General features: G+C 45.8%; 1 protein-coding gene across 1 annotated transcript in view; it reads right to left on the bottom strand.

Annotated features, from left to right (window-relative positions):
* LOC119955117 (protein phosphatase 1 regulatory subunit 12A-like) overlaps positions 1-18,374 on the bottom strand; it is a 291,292-nt gene that overhangs the window by 39,593 nt on the left and 233,325 nt on the right. Inside the window, 2 exon segments of the mRNA XM_038781005.1 lie at positions 2,018-2,154; positions 6,085-6,247. Coding sequence (XP_038636933.1) covers positions 2,018-2,154; positions 6,085-6,247 — 300 coding nt within the window.

Here is an 18,374-nt window from a genome sequence, read left to right as displayed (position 1 = left end):
GAATTCCATATTTAGTTTGAAAACAACATATTGTATACTAAATCCACTAAACACATAAAGCCAATTACGTAGGTATGGGGGGGGGGGGGGGGGGGGGGGGGGGTAGAGAGAGAACGGGATAAGGTTAATTGGGTAAATAGACTGAAAGGTATGGAGGAAGTTGAGCAGTGGGAAACAATTAAAGAAACCATGCAAGTGTTCAACAACAAAAGAAATCCATTAAGATCAAAGCCTCAAACGAGAAAGACCCATTTGCGGCTCACTCAGGAAGTTAAGCATAGTATTCGATTAAAAGAGGTTTAGAATGTTGCAAATATAGTAGCAGGTTGGAGGATTGGGTGTTGTTTAGAAACCAGCAGAAGGCCACCAAAAAGTTAACTTAAAGGGAAAATATAAAATCAGGTAAACTAGCCAGAAATATCAAAACAGATAAGAGCGTATGTAGGTATATAAAAAGGGGGAGACTAGCGAAAGAAGCAGAGACAGGAGAGATAGTCATGGTGAATGAGAAAATGGCAGTGGCAATGAACACACATTTTGTGTCTGTCTTTAGAGGAGATACATGTTCCATACCAGAAAAACTAGGAGCTAAAATCAGTGAGGACATTGGGGAAAATCAGCAGAGCAAAGTACAGGAGAAACTTAAGGGACTAAAATCTGACAAATCCCGGGGACCTCATGGATTACACCCAAAGGCTCCAAAAGATATAGCTGCAGAGATAACAAATGTATTAGCTATGATTTCCAAAATTCGTTAAAATCAAGAATGATCCCACAAGATTGTAAGTTAGCAAATGTTACTCAGCTTTTCAAGAGAGCAGAGGAGAGAGAAAACAGTGAACTACAGGCCAGTTAGCCTATTGTTGGTTGTTGGGAAACTGCTGGAATCTATTGTTAAGGAAGTCTGAACACGGCACTTTGGAAACGATTAAAACAAGTTCTCATGGTTTGACTGACAGGAAAATTCAGTTGAAGCCCAAGATCAGCCAGGATTGTTTTGACTGCAGGAGCTGGTTCAGGTGTTCCTATTTCTCATTATGTTCTTAATATCTTCAATGTATCAAATTTAAGCGAAAAATAAAATAGTTGCTCAGCAGAAAAGTGCAAGACATAAGCAAATGTTTTGAATAAAAATTATTCAAATTTTTATATACCAACAATGCACATTTAGGTTGTTTTTTTTAAATGAAGAAATATATCCCAGTGCACTTCCAAGGAAACTGAGGAAACAGATACAGAGCCAAACAGAGTTTACCAGAGATGACCAAAGATTCAAGCAAAGGAGAATATTAAGGGAGCGGAAGGAGGTTGAGCAACGGAGGGATTAGGGCTTGGACAGCATCAAGCAAAACTGAAGTTGTCGGGAGAGTGTAGAATGTTGGGAGGGCAAGAGATTTGATGACAAAAAACAGCAAATCAATTCAAGGATCAGGACCTACTATAGGTTAGATAAAAAAGCAATGTTTCATAAGTAGAATTTAGTGTACGGATCTTCTTTCTTTTCTCCCTCCGGCTGATTGCCGAATTGCCTCTATTGCCTTGTGGAGCATTCCTGATGCATTTCTAGATAGTTACAGAAGCGTGCATATTGACTGCTGGAGCTGTCAGAAGTTCCACAGACTTTGAAAGACCAGAGCCTCCTCCCATCTCCTCGAGTCATTGAAGAATCTGCACATCTGAGACCTGGCTTTTGTGTTTAACATGTTTTGTTCTTTTTGCTTACGTGAATGATATAAAACAAATGAAAACATGGGAACTTTTGTGACCACTGGGTACTTGCCAACAAAAGAATGCCATGTACTTACTCTGTGGATTATTTGACACGACAATGCACCTGGAGAAACACTGGATCCAATTGGCCCGATGCATACTCTCTTAGGAGATTGAACATATTTAAACAGCAGATTCTTGCTTTTTCTGACAAAGGTGTCAATCTCAAGGAGCTGACTGAGCAGGAAATATCTTAATAGCATCAAGTGTGCCTTGCTTTAACAACCTGGAAAGACATCACACTTACATCCTGTGTCCAATAAGAAACACCTGTGGATCTCCGTTTTTCCCTCGGCCGCCGCCGATCTCTTATTGATGGTTTGTTTTGTGACTTATCATCCAATTTCTCTTCTCCGTCTCGCTCATCCTCCCTTTTGTCCATTTCTAGTAAATTAAAGAAAATAATGATTTTATTTCGACAAATAAGGAAACCACACGTCACTAGTTTTACTCAAGCAACATAATCATAGCACAAATTTGCTTCTACAGCTTTTAGCATGCGAGGTAAATGGAAAAGCTAAAACCTTTTTCAACTGTGTCTAGCTTTCTACACAAACAGATACTTGCCCACATCTACTCCATTATTTTATTTTCTATTTCAAGGGATGTGGATTTCGCTAGGCCAGTATTCATTGCCCAACTCTAATTGCCCTTGAAAAGATGGTTGTGAGCTGCCTTCTTGAACCGTTCCAGTACCTCAGGTGGAGATCCACTCATAATGCTGTTACGGAGGCATTTCCAGGATTTTGACTCAGCGACAGTGAAGGAACGGCAAAATATTTCCAAGTCAGGATGGTGAATGACTTGGAAGTGAACCTCCAGGTGGTGGTGTTTCCAGGTATCTGCTGTTCTTGTCTTTCTGGATGGTAGTGGTCGTGGGTCTGGAGGGTGGTGGTTGCGAGTCTGGTGGGTGCTGCCGAAGGAACCTCGGTGAGTCCCTGCAGTACATCTTGTAGATGGTACACACAGCCGCCACTGTTCGTCAGTGGTGGAGGGATTGAATGTTTGTGGAAGGGGTAGCAATCAAGCAGCTGCTTTGTCCTGGGTGGTGTTCAGCGTCTTGAGTGTTGTTAGTGCTGCACTCATCCAGGCAAGCGTAGCGTATTCCATTACACTCCTGCCTTCAAGGTGGTGGACAGGCTTTGGGGAGTCGGTGGGTTACTCGCCTCAGGAGTCCTAGTCTTTTGCCTGCTCTGGTAGCCATAGTATTTATATGGCTGGTCCAATTCAGTTTTCGATCAATCGCAACCCCCAGGATTTTGATAGTGGGGGATTCACTGATAGTAAATCCATTGAGTGTCATGGGGCGATGATTAGAATCTCTCTTCTTGGAGATAGTCATTGTCTGACACTTATGTGGCACGATTGTTACTTTCCACTTGTCAGCCCATGCCTGGATATTGTCCATTTGGACATAGACTGCTTCAATGTTGGAGGAGTCGGGAATGATACTGAACATTGTGCAATTATCAGCAAACTTCCCCACTTCTGACCTCATGCTGGATGCAAGGTCAGTGATGAAGTACCTGAAGATGGTTAGGCAAAGGACACCCCTGAGAAACTCCTGTGGTGTCGTTCTGAATATAAAATGATTGATCTTCCATCACCGCAACCATCTTCCTTTGTGCTCCGTCTGACTCCAACCCAGTGGAGCGTTTTCCCCGATTTCCATTGACTCCAGTTTTGCTGGTGCTTGTGTTCCCATGTATCTGTTGCCCTCGTCCTTCTGGATGTCGTGGTTCAGGGGTTGGAAGGTGCTGTCTCGAGTTCCTACAGTGCATCTTACAGATGTCACACACGACTACCATCATGCATTGGTGGAGGAGGGAGAGAATGTTTCTGAAAGGAGTGCCAATAAAGTGAACTGCTTTGTCCTGGATGCAGTCAAGCTTGAAAATTGCTCGAGCTACACTCATTCAGATAAGTGGACTTGTGCTATGTAATTGCCGACAGGCTTTGGGGAGTCAAGAGCCGAGTTGCTCGCCACAGATTTCCTGGACTCTGACCTGCTCTTGTAGGCACATTATTTATATGGCTAGACCAGCTGGCTTTCTGATCAATGGCAAATCCCCAGGATGCTGATAGTGGGGGAATTCAGTGGTGATAATAATAATCTTTATTATTGTCACAAGTAGGCTTACATTAACACTGCAATGAAGTTACTATGAAAATCCCCGAGTCGCCACATTCCAGCGCCTGTTTGGGTACACTGAGGGAGAATTCAGAATGTCCAATTCACCAAACAAGCCTGTCTTTCGGCACTTGTGGGAGGAAATCGGAGCACCCGGAGGCAACCCATGCAGGCACGGGGAAAACGTGCAGACTTTGCACAGACAGTGACCCAAGCCGGGAATTGAAGCTGGGAACCTGGCACTGTGAAGCTCGTTGCTAACCACTGTGCTACCATGCAATGACATTAAATGAGATGGGGTAATGGTTAGACTCTCTCTTATTGGAGATGGTCATTGTCTTCACTTCCGTGATGCAAATGACACTTGCCCCTTGTCAGCCCAAACCAGGATGTTGATGGATGAAAATAATACTTGCCACTTCTCAGCCGAAACCTGGATATTGTCTATATCTTGTTGCATTTGGACATGAACTGCTATCAGTATCCGAGTCATTGCAAGTGGCGCTGAACATTGTGCAATCATCAGCAAAATCCCCACTTCTGACCGTCTAACCAAGTGAAGGTCATGGATGAAGCAGATGAAAATGGTTGGGCCTCAGACATTACCCAGAGGAACTCCTGCAGTGATGTCCTGGAAATGAGAGGATTGACCTCCAAAAACAAATCATCTCCCTTTGTGAAAGGTTATGACTCCAACCAGTATAGTAGTTTTCCCTCTGATTCTCATTAACTCCTATTTTACTTGGGCTCCTTGAAGCAATACTCGGGCAAATGTTGCACTGATATAAAGTGCAGCCTACCTCACCTCTGGAGTTCAGCCTTTTTGTCCATGTTTCAATCATGGCTCTCATGAGGTCAGGAACTGAGTGGCCCTGGCATAACTCAAACTGAGCGTCCATGAGCAGGTTATTGCGAAGCCACTTCCATTTGATTATACTGCTGAAGACCCCTTCCATCACTTTACTTGATCACATGATCAAGAGTAGGCTGATGGGGCGGCATATAGACGCGTTGGATTTTTCTTACACATGTCTGTACAGGACATACCTGGGTAATACTCCACATTGCCGGGTAGATGCCAGCATCATAGCTGTACTGGAACAGCATGGCTAGGGGCACGGCAAGTTCTGGAGCACAAGTCTTCAGTATTATTTCCAGAATGTTGTCTTGATCCATAACCGTTGCAGTATACAAGGTCTTCAAGAATTTCTTGATAACACGTGGAGTGAATTGAATCGAAAGACTGGCACCTCTATGATGCTGGAAACCTCCAGAAGAGGCCAAGGTGGATCATCCAATTGACACTTCTGGCTGAAGATTGTTGAAAATGCTTCAGCCTGATCTTTTGCACAGATGTGCTGGGCTCCTTCATCATGGAGGGTGGGAATATTTGTGAAGTATCATCTTACTCTCTCTGGAAAGTGGTCAGGCTGTAATGTCCACAGATAAAAGAAACCCTTCCCAGGATTCTGCACTCCGAATAGAATCAAATAGATTTCCAGCACAGGATGCTTGTGCCAGCAGACACAACACTGCAAATTATTAGAGGACTGGTTAAAATAATCAAAATTTAGTTAAGTGCTGTCACTGTTGTACAGTAGGAAATGGATGATTAATAATGAGCAGATTAGCATTTGCAACTCAGTTCAAATCAGAAATTCCAGTTCCACTCCAGGATTTCAGCATTTAATTTTAGCTAATGCTTTAATCCAAGTGTTGTTTTTTGAATGAGATATTAAACTACCTGCTTAAGTTTAGGGAGCTTCCTCAGTGGCGAACAACCCATTGTCAACCAACTTTTAACTAAAATTAACTTTATGCACATTGGCAGCTGGTTGCCAGGAGTCACTGCATTTTGAAAGGAATACATTGATTGCAAGTGCTGGGTGCGAAGCTGCCTGTGACTGCAAGTTTTTTTGCTGGGAAGAGGAAAGGTTTGCCAAGATGTAAATTTTTTTTCCATTGGAATTTTAATCTAAACATACAGGATTTGTGTGTGCGCATGTTCTATGTTTAATATACAATATTTTCACAGATATGGACATAAATATAAATATATATTTTTTAAATGGACAAAACTCGATTATTTGATCTTGAAGCCCATTCAATTGGAGCAAGTATATAGTCACAGACTCATGCTTAGATCTCAGCAACAGATCATGCAGAAACAATTGCAACACTACCTTTCTCAGCTTCTCCAGGACCTCGGGAGTATGCAGAGTAAGCAGACGTAATGCCGATAAGGCTGTTGGGTCGATTGAATTGGGATGGAACATATGAACTATTGAGGGCAGAGATAGCAGCAGTTGAAGATGTTGTGGTACTTGATCTGGTGCGTTGATATAGCTTCAAAAGTAAGACAGAGCATTAACAATTTCACCAAAAACATGTAAATACTTACAGCGATAGCATTAACTTCATAGGTTTTAAAACTCCTTTTCAGCAAATTACCGAGTAATTATTCATCTTGTCGAGTCCTTTGCATATATCAAATTATCTGCAACTTCCTGGCATAGTAGCTACATCAACATGATGGTTCACAGGGGAACTGGACGCCTTGCACCAATGGAAAAATTATGATTGCTGGTACACTGTAGCCAAGCTGCATGTTAACTCCGAAGAAAGTTTAGACACTGCTGCACCAAAGCATTTTAAATCAAAATTGAAACTAGGAAATTCCAACATACTGATGGCGTCTGAAGATCGACAGGATTGTGGTCTGTGGAGAATGATCTACATTTTAAGAATGAAAACCAGCCTGACTTCCAGTGGCGTGGGCGAGTAGGGGGGCCGCAGCGAGAAGCGCTCCCGCCGGTGACCACGATTCGCGGCGATTTCGGGGAAATCCCCAAGTCTTAACGAACCCACCGACTATCGTCGGCATTTGGAGCAGCCAGCGGGGCCGATTTAAAAACCGGTGAAGAACCCCGCGCGGGTGTCGGGGGCTGAGGCGTTGGGCCCAGCGCAGCGTCGAGGCCAGAGCAGTGGAGGAGGCCGAGGCGGCAGGCCAGAGACCAGGGCACGATGTAGGTGGGGTGTCCCACATCGGATGGCTCCCACCTAAGAGGAAGAAAGAAGGCTGAAGCCTGGTCCCAGGGGAGCTCTGGGTGAATGTAGAGGAGAAAGAAAGAAGGTTTAAGGAAGTTTGGTGAAGGTTTTTTTTTCCCTCCCCCTTTTTTTTTCAAAAAAAAAAGAATAATTCAGATTGGTGAAGGACAGGAGGGTGGAGGAGGAGAGAGGAGAAAAGAAAGAAAATAAAAAACATTAAGCCGCTAAAGGATGCGAAAAGCAGCATCGAAGAAAGGAGGAAACGCGGGTTCGCCGCTGAAGGAGAAGACGAGCCAAAGTGTTGACAGGATGGCGGAAGCCGAACTGCAAAGCGGAGCCACACTACTTACGGTGGAGAAGATGACCGAGGTGATGGCAGAGGAGCTGGGAAAGCAGTTTGCGAGGTCATGGAGGTCTTGGGGAAGGAGACGGCGGTCGTATTGAAATCACTGGTGGAGGAGGCAATCGTCCCGGTTAAGGTGGCGGTGGCAAAGGCATCATCCGAGGTGAGAGAGCAGAGCGAGAAGATGAAGGAAGTGGAGGAGGCAGTGTCACGACACAGCGACCAGGTCACCTCGAAAGGAGACGATCTGCGGAGGGTGGTGGAGGTTAACAGAAGACTCCGAGCAAAGCTTGAAGAGTTGGAAAACAGCTCAAGGCGGCACAATTTGAGAATTGTGGGCTTTCCCGAAGGGACAGAGGGACAAGGCCAACACAATACTTCGCTAAGAAGTTGGCGGAGCTGATGGGGGATGGTGAGAACCCCTCCTGGTACAAGCTAGGCCAAGCTTCATCAGTCATTAAGGCCGAAGCCCAAAGTGAACGAGCCGCCAAGGGCAGTAATTATCTCTAAGATTTGCATGAAGGAGAAGGTATTAAGCTGGGCAAAGCAGAAGCGGGAGGTGCTATGGGATGGTACTGCGGTTCGGATCTACCAGGACTTAACTGTGGAGTTGGCAAAAAAACGAGCGGAGTTTGGGCGAGTGAAGGTGACGTTGTACAAGGGTGTGCGATTTGGTATGGTGTACCCAGCGAACTTGAGGGGTACGTATAACGGCACAGACTTTTATTTTGAGACAGCGGATGTGGCTGAGGCGTTCGTGAGGGCAGAAGGCTTGGGACAGACGTGAAGAGCAGAACTGAAAGGGAGACTGTGCTGGAAAATGTATAAATGTTACAACTTTCTTTTTACGGATTTGTACTGTAATTTACTTCTCTTTGCATTGTTACAGAGTTCAAGTTAATGGTGGGTTGATAGGCAGTCTGTGTTGCGACAGTTAAATGTTATGTTAGTGAATAGTAGGGGTTGGATTGTTGAGGTTGTTTTGTTGTTTCTTTGGGGTTGTTTTGTTGTTTCTTTCTCTGGGACTCGGTGGAAGGGGACGATATGTCTTGGCGGGGGGAGCCACCCGCGCTAGCTAACTAAAGTCAGCTAGTGAACAGAGGTGAGGTGAGACGAGGGCTGCGGACGTTGGAGCCTGGATAGCAGGCTTCAATGGGCCTACGAGGCGAGCGAGAGGGGGGAAGGGATGGATGTTGGGGGATGTTGTTTCTGGGAGAAATGTAGGGGGGGGAAGGGGTTCAATGTTAACAATGGATTGGGGCGGGTCAGGCTTATGGGGCAGAGCCCGGTGGTATGACGATGGTAGATGAGAGGAGGGGGGGGGGAGAAGAGAAGGGGGGTGAGAGACCCCCAGTAAGGATAGTCACGTGGAACGTGAGAGGGCTAGAAGGTCTGGTCAAGAGGTCAAGGGTGCTTGCGCATCTTAAAAGTTTGAAAGCCGATGTGGCAATGCTGCAGGAGACTCACTTGAGGATGAAGGACCAGCTGAGACTTAAAAAGGGCTGGGTTAGCCAAGTGTTTCACTCTGGATTTGATGGAAGGGCTCGAGGGGTAGCGATGTTGGTCAGCAAAAGGGTACGCTTCCAGATGGAGAAGGTGGTGGCAGATCAGGGGGGTAGATATGTGAATGTGGCAGGGGCACTGCAGGGGAGATTAGTGGCGCTGTTAAGTGTATACGGTCCCAATTGGGATGATTTGGGATTCGCGAGGAAGGTGGTTGGGGCCATTCCCGACTTGGACACAAATGAGTTGATTGTGGGGTGACTGGAACTTGGTGCAGGAGCCAAGGTAGGACAGATCACGGCCGCGCTCGCTGGTCCCATGGGGGGGGGGGGGGGGGCGCTGGCTGGGCTAATGGTGGAAATGGGAGGGGTGGACTCTTGGAGGTTCCTGCACCCAAGGGAACGGGAGTACTCGTTTTTCTCAGCAGTCCGTAAGGTATACTCGCGGATCGACTTTTTTGTGGTGGGAAAGGCTTTGCTGGCTGGAGTCAAGGGGTCGGAAAACACTGCAATTGCAGTGTCAGATCACGCTCCACATTGGGTAAATATGGTGCTGGAGAAGGTGGAGAAGAGGCCAGGGTGGAAACTGGATGGGGGGCTTTTGGGGAATCAAGTATTCGGTGAGAAAATTGATAAGGTAATTAAGGAATATGTACCGTAGGTTTCAACTGTACAGGTGAGGTGTCGAAGGCAGTCGTCTGGGAGGCTCTAAAGGCGGTGGTGAGGAGTGAGGTAATTTCGTTCAAGGCCAGGGTGGACAAAGAGGCGATGTTGGAGTGGCAGAGGCTAATAGATAAGATGTTGGGGGTAGATAGGAGTTATGCAGAAGATGGGGACCCAGCGAAGCTGGAAAAGAGGAAGGAACTACAGGCGAGCTTCGACCGATGGTCCACCAGGAAGGCGGTGCGCCAACTGAGACGAGCAATGGGTGCAGTTTATGAACATGGAGATAAGGCGTATGTTAGCAGGTCAGCTCCGGAGGGAGGCAGTGGCAAGGGAAATTCTTCAGGTAAGGGATAGGGCAGGGAAGCTGGTGGTGGCTGCGGAGCTGATTAATAAGGTTTTTGAGGAGTTTTACGAGGGGTTGTACAGGTCGGAGCCACATGGGGGAGACCGTGAGATGCTGGAATTTCTATATGGGTTGGAGTACCCGAGGCCAGTGGAGGGGGACAGGGTTACATTAGAAGGAGCAATACTGGAGCAGGAGATAAAAGATGCGATTGGGAGTATGCAGTCGAGGAAGGTGGCAGTGCCGGATGGGTTTCCAGTGGAATATTATAAAAAATTCAAGGATAAGTTGGCATCCCTGATGGTGGGGATGTTTGAAGAGGCGATAGGGAAGGGATGGCTGCCAAAAACCTTGGGGCAGGCATCGATTTCACTGTTGCTTAAAAAAGAAAAGGATCCGATGGAGTGTGGGTCGTATCGGCCCATATCACTTCTGAATGTGGACGCAAAAGTATTGGCGAAGGTACTGGCGGGTAGGCTGGAGGAGTGCCTCCTGAAGGTGATAGGTGAGGATCAGACTGGATTCGTGAAAGGGAGGCAGCTGTTTTCGAATATTAGGAGGGTTCTGAACGTTGTTATGGCACCGGCAGAAGGGAAGGAAACAGATGTGGTTGTGGCACTGGATGCCGAGAAGGAGTTTCATCGGGTAGAATGGGGGTACCTGATGGCAGTGCTGGAGCGGTTTGGGATTGGACCAAGATTTGTGAACTGGGTAAAGCTATTATATAAGGAGCCGAAGGAGAGTGTCAGCACGAACAATATCAGTTTGAGATACTTCTCTCTCCACCGTGGGACGAGGCAGGGATGTCCTATGTCCTCCCTGCTGTTTGCACTTGCGATTGAACCGTTGGCCATCGCATTAAGACGGGGGGGGGGGGGGGGTAGAGCATAGGGTGTCCTTATATGCCGACGACTTGCCGCTGTATGCGGCAAGGAGGAATATTGGAGCTACTGCGGGTATTTGGGTCTTTCTCAGGGTACAAGCTGAACCTGGACAAGAGTGAGTATTTTGTGGTGTCTCGGCCGGGGGTGGGGGCAGGGATGAGGGCAGGCTGCCATTCCGTAGGGCAGGGACTCACTTTAGGTATCTGGGGGTGCAGGTTGCCCGGGAGTGGGGAAGGCTTCGCAGGTACAACATCACCAGTTTGGTGGGGAGAGTGAAAGCCGATCTGGCACGGTGGGATGGTCTTCCTCTGTCACTGGCGGGTCGGGTACAGGCGGTTAAAATGAATTTGTTGCCGCGATTTCTATTTATTTTTCAATGCCTACCGATTTTCCTCCCAAAGGCTTTTTTCAGGGAGATTGAGGGAAGGATTACCTCGTTCATATGGGGAGGGAAGGTGGCCAGAGTGAGGAAGGTGCTGCTACAGAGGGGAAGGCAGGCAGGGGGTTTGGGTCTCCTGAACCTGATGTACTACTACTGGGCGGCGAATGTGGAGAAGGTGCGGAGCTGGGTCAAAGGGATTGATTCCCAGTGGGTCAGAATGGAGGAGAGTTTGTGCAAGGGGGTCGGGGCTGAAAGCACTAGCAACAGCACCGCTCCCGATAGCTCCGGGGAGATACTCAGGGATAATAATAGCTTCATTGAAAATCTGGAGGCAGTTTCGTCAACACTTTGGGTTGGGGGCAAGGTCAAGGGAAATGCCGATTCGGGGGAACCACAGATTTGAGCCAGAGAGGTGGGATGGAAATTTTTTCGGAAATGGGAAGAGAAGGGGATTAAGACGCTAAAAGATTTGTTTCTTCGGGGCCGATTTGCAGGATTGAGGGAGCTGGAAGCGAAGTATGGTCTAGAGCAGGGGGAAATGTTTAGATACATGCAGTTTCGGGACTTTGCCAGGAAGGAGATACAGAGCTTCCCGGAGGAACTGGCTTCCACATTGCTGGAGGAGGTGCTGACGACAAGGGGACTGGAGAAGGGGGCAGTGTCAGCAGTGTACGGAGCTATTTTGGAAAAGGATAAGGCACCACTGGAAGGGATCAAAGCAAAGTGGGAGGAAGAGCTGGGAGAGGCCATAGAGGAGGGGGTCTGGTGTGAGGTGCTCCGGAGAGTGAATGCCTCCATCTGATGTGCGAGGTTGTGGCTGATACAGCTGAAGGTGGTATATAGAGCGCATCTCACGAGGGCGAGGATGAGTCGATTTTTTGAAGGAGTAGAAGATGTGTGTGAACGTTGCGGGGGGATAATTACGTTCATATGTTTGGTCCTGTCCAAAGCTAGTGGAGTACTGGAAGGAGGTGTTTAGGGTAATTTCCAAGATGGTGCACGTGAAACTGGACCCGGGTTCCGGGGAGGCCATATTCGGGGTGTCGGACCAGCCAGAGTTGGAAACGGGTGCGGAGGCCTTCGCCTCGTTGATCACCCGAAGGTGAATCCTGCTGGGATGGAGAGCAGCCTCTCCACCCTCTGCCTGGCGTGGCGGGGGGACCTGTTGGAATACTTGACCCTTGAGAAGGTTAAGTTTGAACTGAGGGGAATCTCGTAGGGGTTCTACAAGTCACGGGCACTATTTATTATTCACTTTCAAGAACTGGATAACATCGAACATTAGTTTGGGGGGGGGGGGGGGGGGGGGGGCTGTGTATATTAAAGATGACTATGGGTAAACCCGGATTCCTTTTTGTCATTTGTTTATGTTAACATGCGGGGTGATGTTTGGGGGTTGGTGGGAGGATGGGATTGTTGTTATTGTTATGGGTTTGACATATTTGTTGTTGATTATTGTTTGTTGTTGGTGGGTGTAAATTCGGGAGAAAATGTGAAAAAGGAGAATAAAAAAATATATTTTTAAAAAATGAATGAAAACCAGCCGACAGTGTCAGAAATCTGTCTTTCATTCAGTATTCTTCGTTATCATTGGTACGGTGCAAGAAAAGAATGGCACCGTAAAACAACTTCAGCACAGCTATGAAGGATAATACATGCGGTCAAATCTAGATACCACCCATCTTCAACAGTTGGGGCCTGGGGCTCTTTAGGACCAACTAGAGATTCCATTTTCACTCCGCGAGATCAAATACACAGACTGGCTTACTCAAGCTGCATTTAGAGAAACCAAGGCAACAGCAACAGTTCATCATCTAGGGTTGGCACTAGAGTGCTGCTTTGGGTGCATAAGAGTGCTAAGTTGGAGTTTGGCGAGTGAAGCAGTTTGGTAAAGAGGGGAAGGAGGTTCTACTTTCTTTTTTTAATCTTTCCTCAGCCTCCAGTAGCTGGCTGTTAATTTGCTAAAGGGGAAGCACGTAAAACAGTGGGAGTTCAGAGAGAGAATGAGCCCATAAAACAGCGGAGAGAGAGCCGGGAGAACCTTGAAACCAGATTTTAGGGAGTTAGGGAATTAAAAAGGAGTTCAAGAGCACCACGGTAGCACAGTGGTTAGCAAAATGGCTTCGCAGCACCAGGGTTCCAGGTTCGATTCCCAGCTTGGGTCAATTTCTGTGCAGAGTCTGCACGCTCTCCCAGTGTATGCGAGGGTTTCCTCCGGGTGTTTCGGTTTCCTCCCAGAAGTCCCAAAAGACGTGCTATTAGGAAATTTGGATATTCTGAATTCTCCCTCTGTACCTGAACAGGCGCCGGAATGTGGCGATTCGGTGATTTTCACAGTAACTTCATTGCAGTATTAATGTAAGCCTACTTGTGACAATAAAGATTAAAGTTCTCCCAGTGTCACAAACTAGTGAGCATCAAAATGTGAAGACTGAGCAGTGCAACTTGTGGTTGGACAAATAGAGTAGGAGAGTGGGCTTCAGATCTGAGGCATTGGGATCGGTTATGGAGCAGATGGGATCTGTACAAGGAGGGCAGGTAACACCTCAACAGGACTGGGATAAATGCCCTCATGGAGAGTTTTGCTTGTGCTGTTGAGAAGGGTTTAAATTCGATTGGAGGTGGGGGAAGCTTAGGGGAAAATCAGAGTGCAGAGGAGAAAAACTGGAAGTGGGAACTGATCAGGAGGATACGTCCGAAAATTGTATCAAGGTAAATAGGATACTTGCATTAGGGAATTAGAATAGGCAGGAAGTCATTAGATGGGTGTTAGAATAAGAGAAAATGTTTTTTAAAAATTCTTAATCAGGGTTAATGTGCACATATGTCAATGCATGGAATATGGTTTGTAAGATTGGTGAACTACAGGCACAGGCTGATAAATGCAATTATGATATTATTAGTGTAAAAGAAGCCAGGCTCAAAGGTAACAAGGTGTTTAGGAGAGACAGGAAAGGCAGAAACCAGGGGTGACATGGAGTGGCAGTGTTGATTAAAGATGGTATTACAGTATGGGAAAGAGATGATGTTTCAGAGGGGTCAAGGACTGAATCTCTCTGGCTAGAGGTAGGGAATGGAAAAGGAGCAATAACATTGATTGAATGTGGTACATAGACCACCAAATAGGGGAAGAAATGTAGAAAAACAAACTTGCAAAGAAGGTACAGAGAGGTGCAAGAATTATGGAGTGCTTATAATGGGAGACTTCTATTATCCAAATATAGACTGGATAGGAATAGTGCAAAGTAACAAGAAGGGAGAGAGCTCCTGAAATGTGTTCAGGATAATTTGCAGCAGCAGTACGTTTCCAGTCCAATGAGAGGGGAGGCACTCTTGGGCCTTATTCTGGGGAATGAGTTGGCCCAAGTGGATCAAGTATCAGTGGGACAACATTTAGGAGCTAGTGACCATTGCATAATCAGGTTTAGGTTAGTCATGAAAAAGAACAAGGAACAACCCAGAGTGTGAATAATGAATTGGGAGATGCCAACTTCGTATGGGATGAGAATGCATCCGAGTTGAGTGAGTAGGAATCAAATGTTGACAGATAAGATGGGGGCTGAACAATGGGCCACCTTCAAAGAAATTATTGGAGCTAGTGCCAAGATATATTCCCTTGAAGGGGAAAAGTAGGACAAATATGGCAAGAGATGATACAGGTGCAAGTAAAAAAGGGTGTGCTCGACAGATGCCAGGTAGAAAATACAAGGAGAATCTGGCTGGATACAGAGAGGAAGTTAAAAAAACTAATAAGCAAAGGAGAGAACAGGAAAGTTGACTGGCAGCTAACCAAGTGGAATCCCAAGGTCTTCTTTCAGTATACTAAAAAGGTGCTAAAAGAAAGAGTAGGGCCAACTGGGTATAAAAAGAGGATTTGTACATGGAAACAGGAATAATTGCAGAGGTAATAAATGAGTAGTTTGCATCTGTCTTTGCAAAGGAAAGACTGAGGCAAGAAGGTAACTGGTATACGCAAAGAATTTACAATTGAGGTGTCAGAAAGGCTGTATTTACTTAAAATAGACAAGTTATCAGGACTGGATGAAATGCATCCAAGGTTACGGAGGGAAGAGTGTGGAAAATGCACAGGCACAGGAGATAATCTTCCAGCCTTCCCTAGACACAGGGGTGATTGTGCATTTCTATTCTTGTACAAAAAAAGGGTGCAAGGATAAAACCAGAAACTGCAGACCAGTCGGTTTCACTAGTAGAGAAATTTCAGGATAATATAAGTGCAGAATAATTAATGAATCCATGCTGCCTTTCCTCAAGAGAAAATCACGTTTAACTAACATGGAGTTTTTTGAGAAGGTTACAGAGAAGGGCAACACTGTTTGTGGCTTATATGGATTTTCAAAAGGTATTTGATGCAGCATCACACAACAGGCTTGTGAGCTAAGTTCTTAGAACTTAGATCTAAGTTCTAGATCATAGAATAAAAAGGAAAGTAGGCACTTGGATAAGAAATCGGCTGAGTGACAGGAAACAGGGAGTGGTAATAAATGGCTGTTTTTCAGATTAAAAGAAGCTTTGCAGTGCAGTTCTCAGGGGTGTGTTGGGACCCTTGTTCTTCCGGATATATATTAATGCCCTTGACTGTAGTGTTCAAAATCTGCAGACGATAAGAAAATTGGAAGCGTGGCCGACTGTAATGAGGATAGTCTTGAACTTCAGAAGGACATTGACACACTGATGTATGAGCAGACAAGTAGCATATGAAGTTCAACATAGAGAAGTATTTGTTGATTCATTTTGGCTGGAAGAATATGGAGAGACAGTATGAATTTAAAAAAGGAACTCTAAAGGAGATGCAGGAACAGAGGGACTTTGGTGTATATGTACAGAAGTCATTGATGATTTTAGGGTACTTTGAGAGAATACTAAAAAGCATATCGTATCCTGGGTCTGATGAATGGGGACATTTAGTACAGGTCATGTTGAACTTGTATGAGACAATGGTGAGGTCACACCTCGAGTACTGCATCCAGTTCTGTGTGCCACACTTGAGAAGGACTCACCTGATGAAGGAACTACGCTCCGAAAGCTAGTGATTCCAAATAAACCTGTTGGACTTTAACCAGGTGTTTTAAGGCGTATTACTGTGCCCACCCCAATTCAATGCCGGTTTCTCCACATCAAAGCTGGAGAAGGAATGTGAAGACATTGGAGAGAGTTCATAGGAGATTCACAAGAATGATTCCAGGGATATAGAACTGTCACCTCGAGGATAGATAAGGGGTTGGGACTCTTTTTCTTGGAGAAAAGAAGGCCGAGAGGAGACTTGATAGAGGCGTTCAAGATCCTGAGGGGTATGGACAAGGTAAATAGGAAGAAACTGTTCCCAATCAGGAGTGTATCAAGGGGTGGCAAGGTGGTGCAGTGGTTAGCACTATTGGCTCAAGGCGCCGAGGACCTGGGCTCGCTCCCAGCCCTGGATCACAGTCTGTGTGCAGTTTGCACATTTTCCCCGTGTCTGCATGGGTCTCATCCCCACAACCCAAAGATGTGCATGGCAGGTGGATTGGACTCGCTAAATTGCCCCTGAATTGGAAAAACTGCAAAAAAAGTGCATCGAGAACTAGATGATACAGATGCCAATAATTGGCAAAATGAGTAAAAACGATGGGGGGACAAAATGTTTTCACCCAGATGGTGGCTGAAATCTGGAATAAACCTCCTGAGTAGATTGTGGAGCAGGTTTTTGATTGTGGTGTTCAGAAGGAAATTGGATTGGTATCTGAAAAGAAAGAATGTGCAAGGTTACAGGGATAAAGCCTGGGGAGTGGGACGAAGCAGAGTCGATGGGCAGATGGCTTCCTTATGCAGTGTAAAGGTTCAGTGAAGCATTTCAGCTCTATCTGCTAGCGCAGAGATATTCTAATCACACTGAGGCAGGCATCAGCCCTCCTGATAGTTCAAGGTAAAGCAGCTGAACAGACGAGCCTCATCCAAACAGAGAACATGTTGGTTTTCAATGCTGGCATTATGTTGTCACTGCCAACAATGTATTGAACAGCAATGATTCATTAAAGTTACACTGATCGGTATCAATAACAATCAAGAGTGAGCGATATCTGCTTCAGGGTCCTTTCAAAAGAGCCATTCAGTCCAATAAGCTGGCCAGAAGAAATTAATGGAATACAGTCGGCTGCGGAATCTAGGAACAGCTTGAAATTGTCCATTTGCTTTTGCCTCATTTTATTCACACAAATGTCTTTTTCAGGGCAGCAGTGTTTCCACTGATACTCATTCTGGAGGTTTCTGCGCCAGATTTCATCAGTGCTAATGTCTAGAATTGCAGGACAGAACTTGCATAAGTGAGAAAAACATGGATGAGAAGAAACAGAAAAGTGAGAAAAATGAACTGTCAAACTTCTTGTGGTCCAATTGAAGACGTGTCTCAATTGTCAAATATATGTTAATTGTGTTTGATTGCATGCAATTGGCCAGGCATGAAATTGGGTTCACGTGTGCTGCTACAAATAGGAATAGACTGAAACGGTGGTCGATGGATTAGGAGATGTTTATACCTTGGATCCCTAAATAAATGCTTAAAATGTGTGTAAAGTTTGGCTCCAATGCTAGGCTTTACCATCTAGCTTTCTGGAATGGGTTTGCCCTTTGCAGTCAAAGATTATCATGACAGCAATGAGAATTCAATGAGTTCAGCTTCTGGAGCAATGTGTTCAATGATGACTAATCAGTTCAATTGGAGCACAAAAAGATGTTGCATGTTGGGCTGGACAGTTGGTTCATGAAGCAGAGTGAGGCCAACAGTGTGGGTTCAATTCCAGTACCAGCTGAGGTTATCCATCTCAACCTTGCACCTTGCCTGAAGTATAATGACCCTCAGGTTAAATCACCATCAGTCAGCTCTCTGGGTGCCACAGGTGCTGGGTGCCTTATTAACACTGTTAGTCACATTTAAATTTCATTTGCAATTCGTTTTTGTTTAAGACAGTTTTCCTTGAGGGTCTGTCCCTTTAATTTGTCCCACAGTTAATTTGTTTACTTAGTTCTTTATGTTATACAAAATAGTTGGACACAAGTATTGTTGGTCCCAAAGAGGCGTTTGCAGCTCTAGACTTGTGAAGCCCACTACTCCTGTTGGCCTGTTCAACACTGTTCCTTCATAGGAGCTGGTTGTCTTTGCTATATTGACTGCCATATCGAAACATCCCATGTGAGATTCTCTCATGCCTCAGGGGTTATGTTGAAACTCTTCAGTGAGCGGCAACATGGTGGTGCAGTAGTTAGCACTGCTGCCTCATGGCACCCAGGACCCGGGCTTAATTCCGGCCCCGG

This window comes from Scyliorhinus canicula, chromosome 20 (assembly GCF_902713615.1).
Source record: "Scyliorhinus canicula chromosome 20, sScyCan1.1, whole genome shotgun sequence".
NCBI classification, from domain to species: Eukaryota; Metazoa; Chordata; class Chondrichthyes; order Carcharhiniformes; family Scyliorhinidae; genus Scyliorhinus; species Scyliorhinus canicula.
Note: the sequence above shows the minus strand (reverse complement) of the source record. Positions and strands in the feature narration are given on the sequence as shown.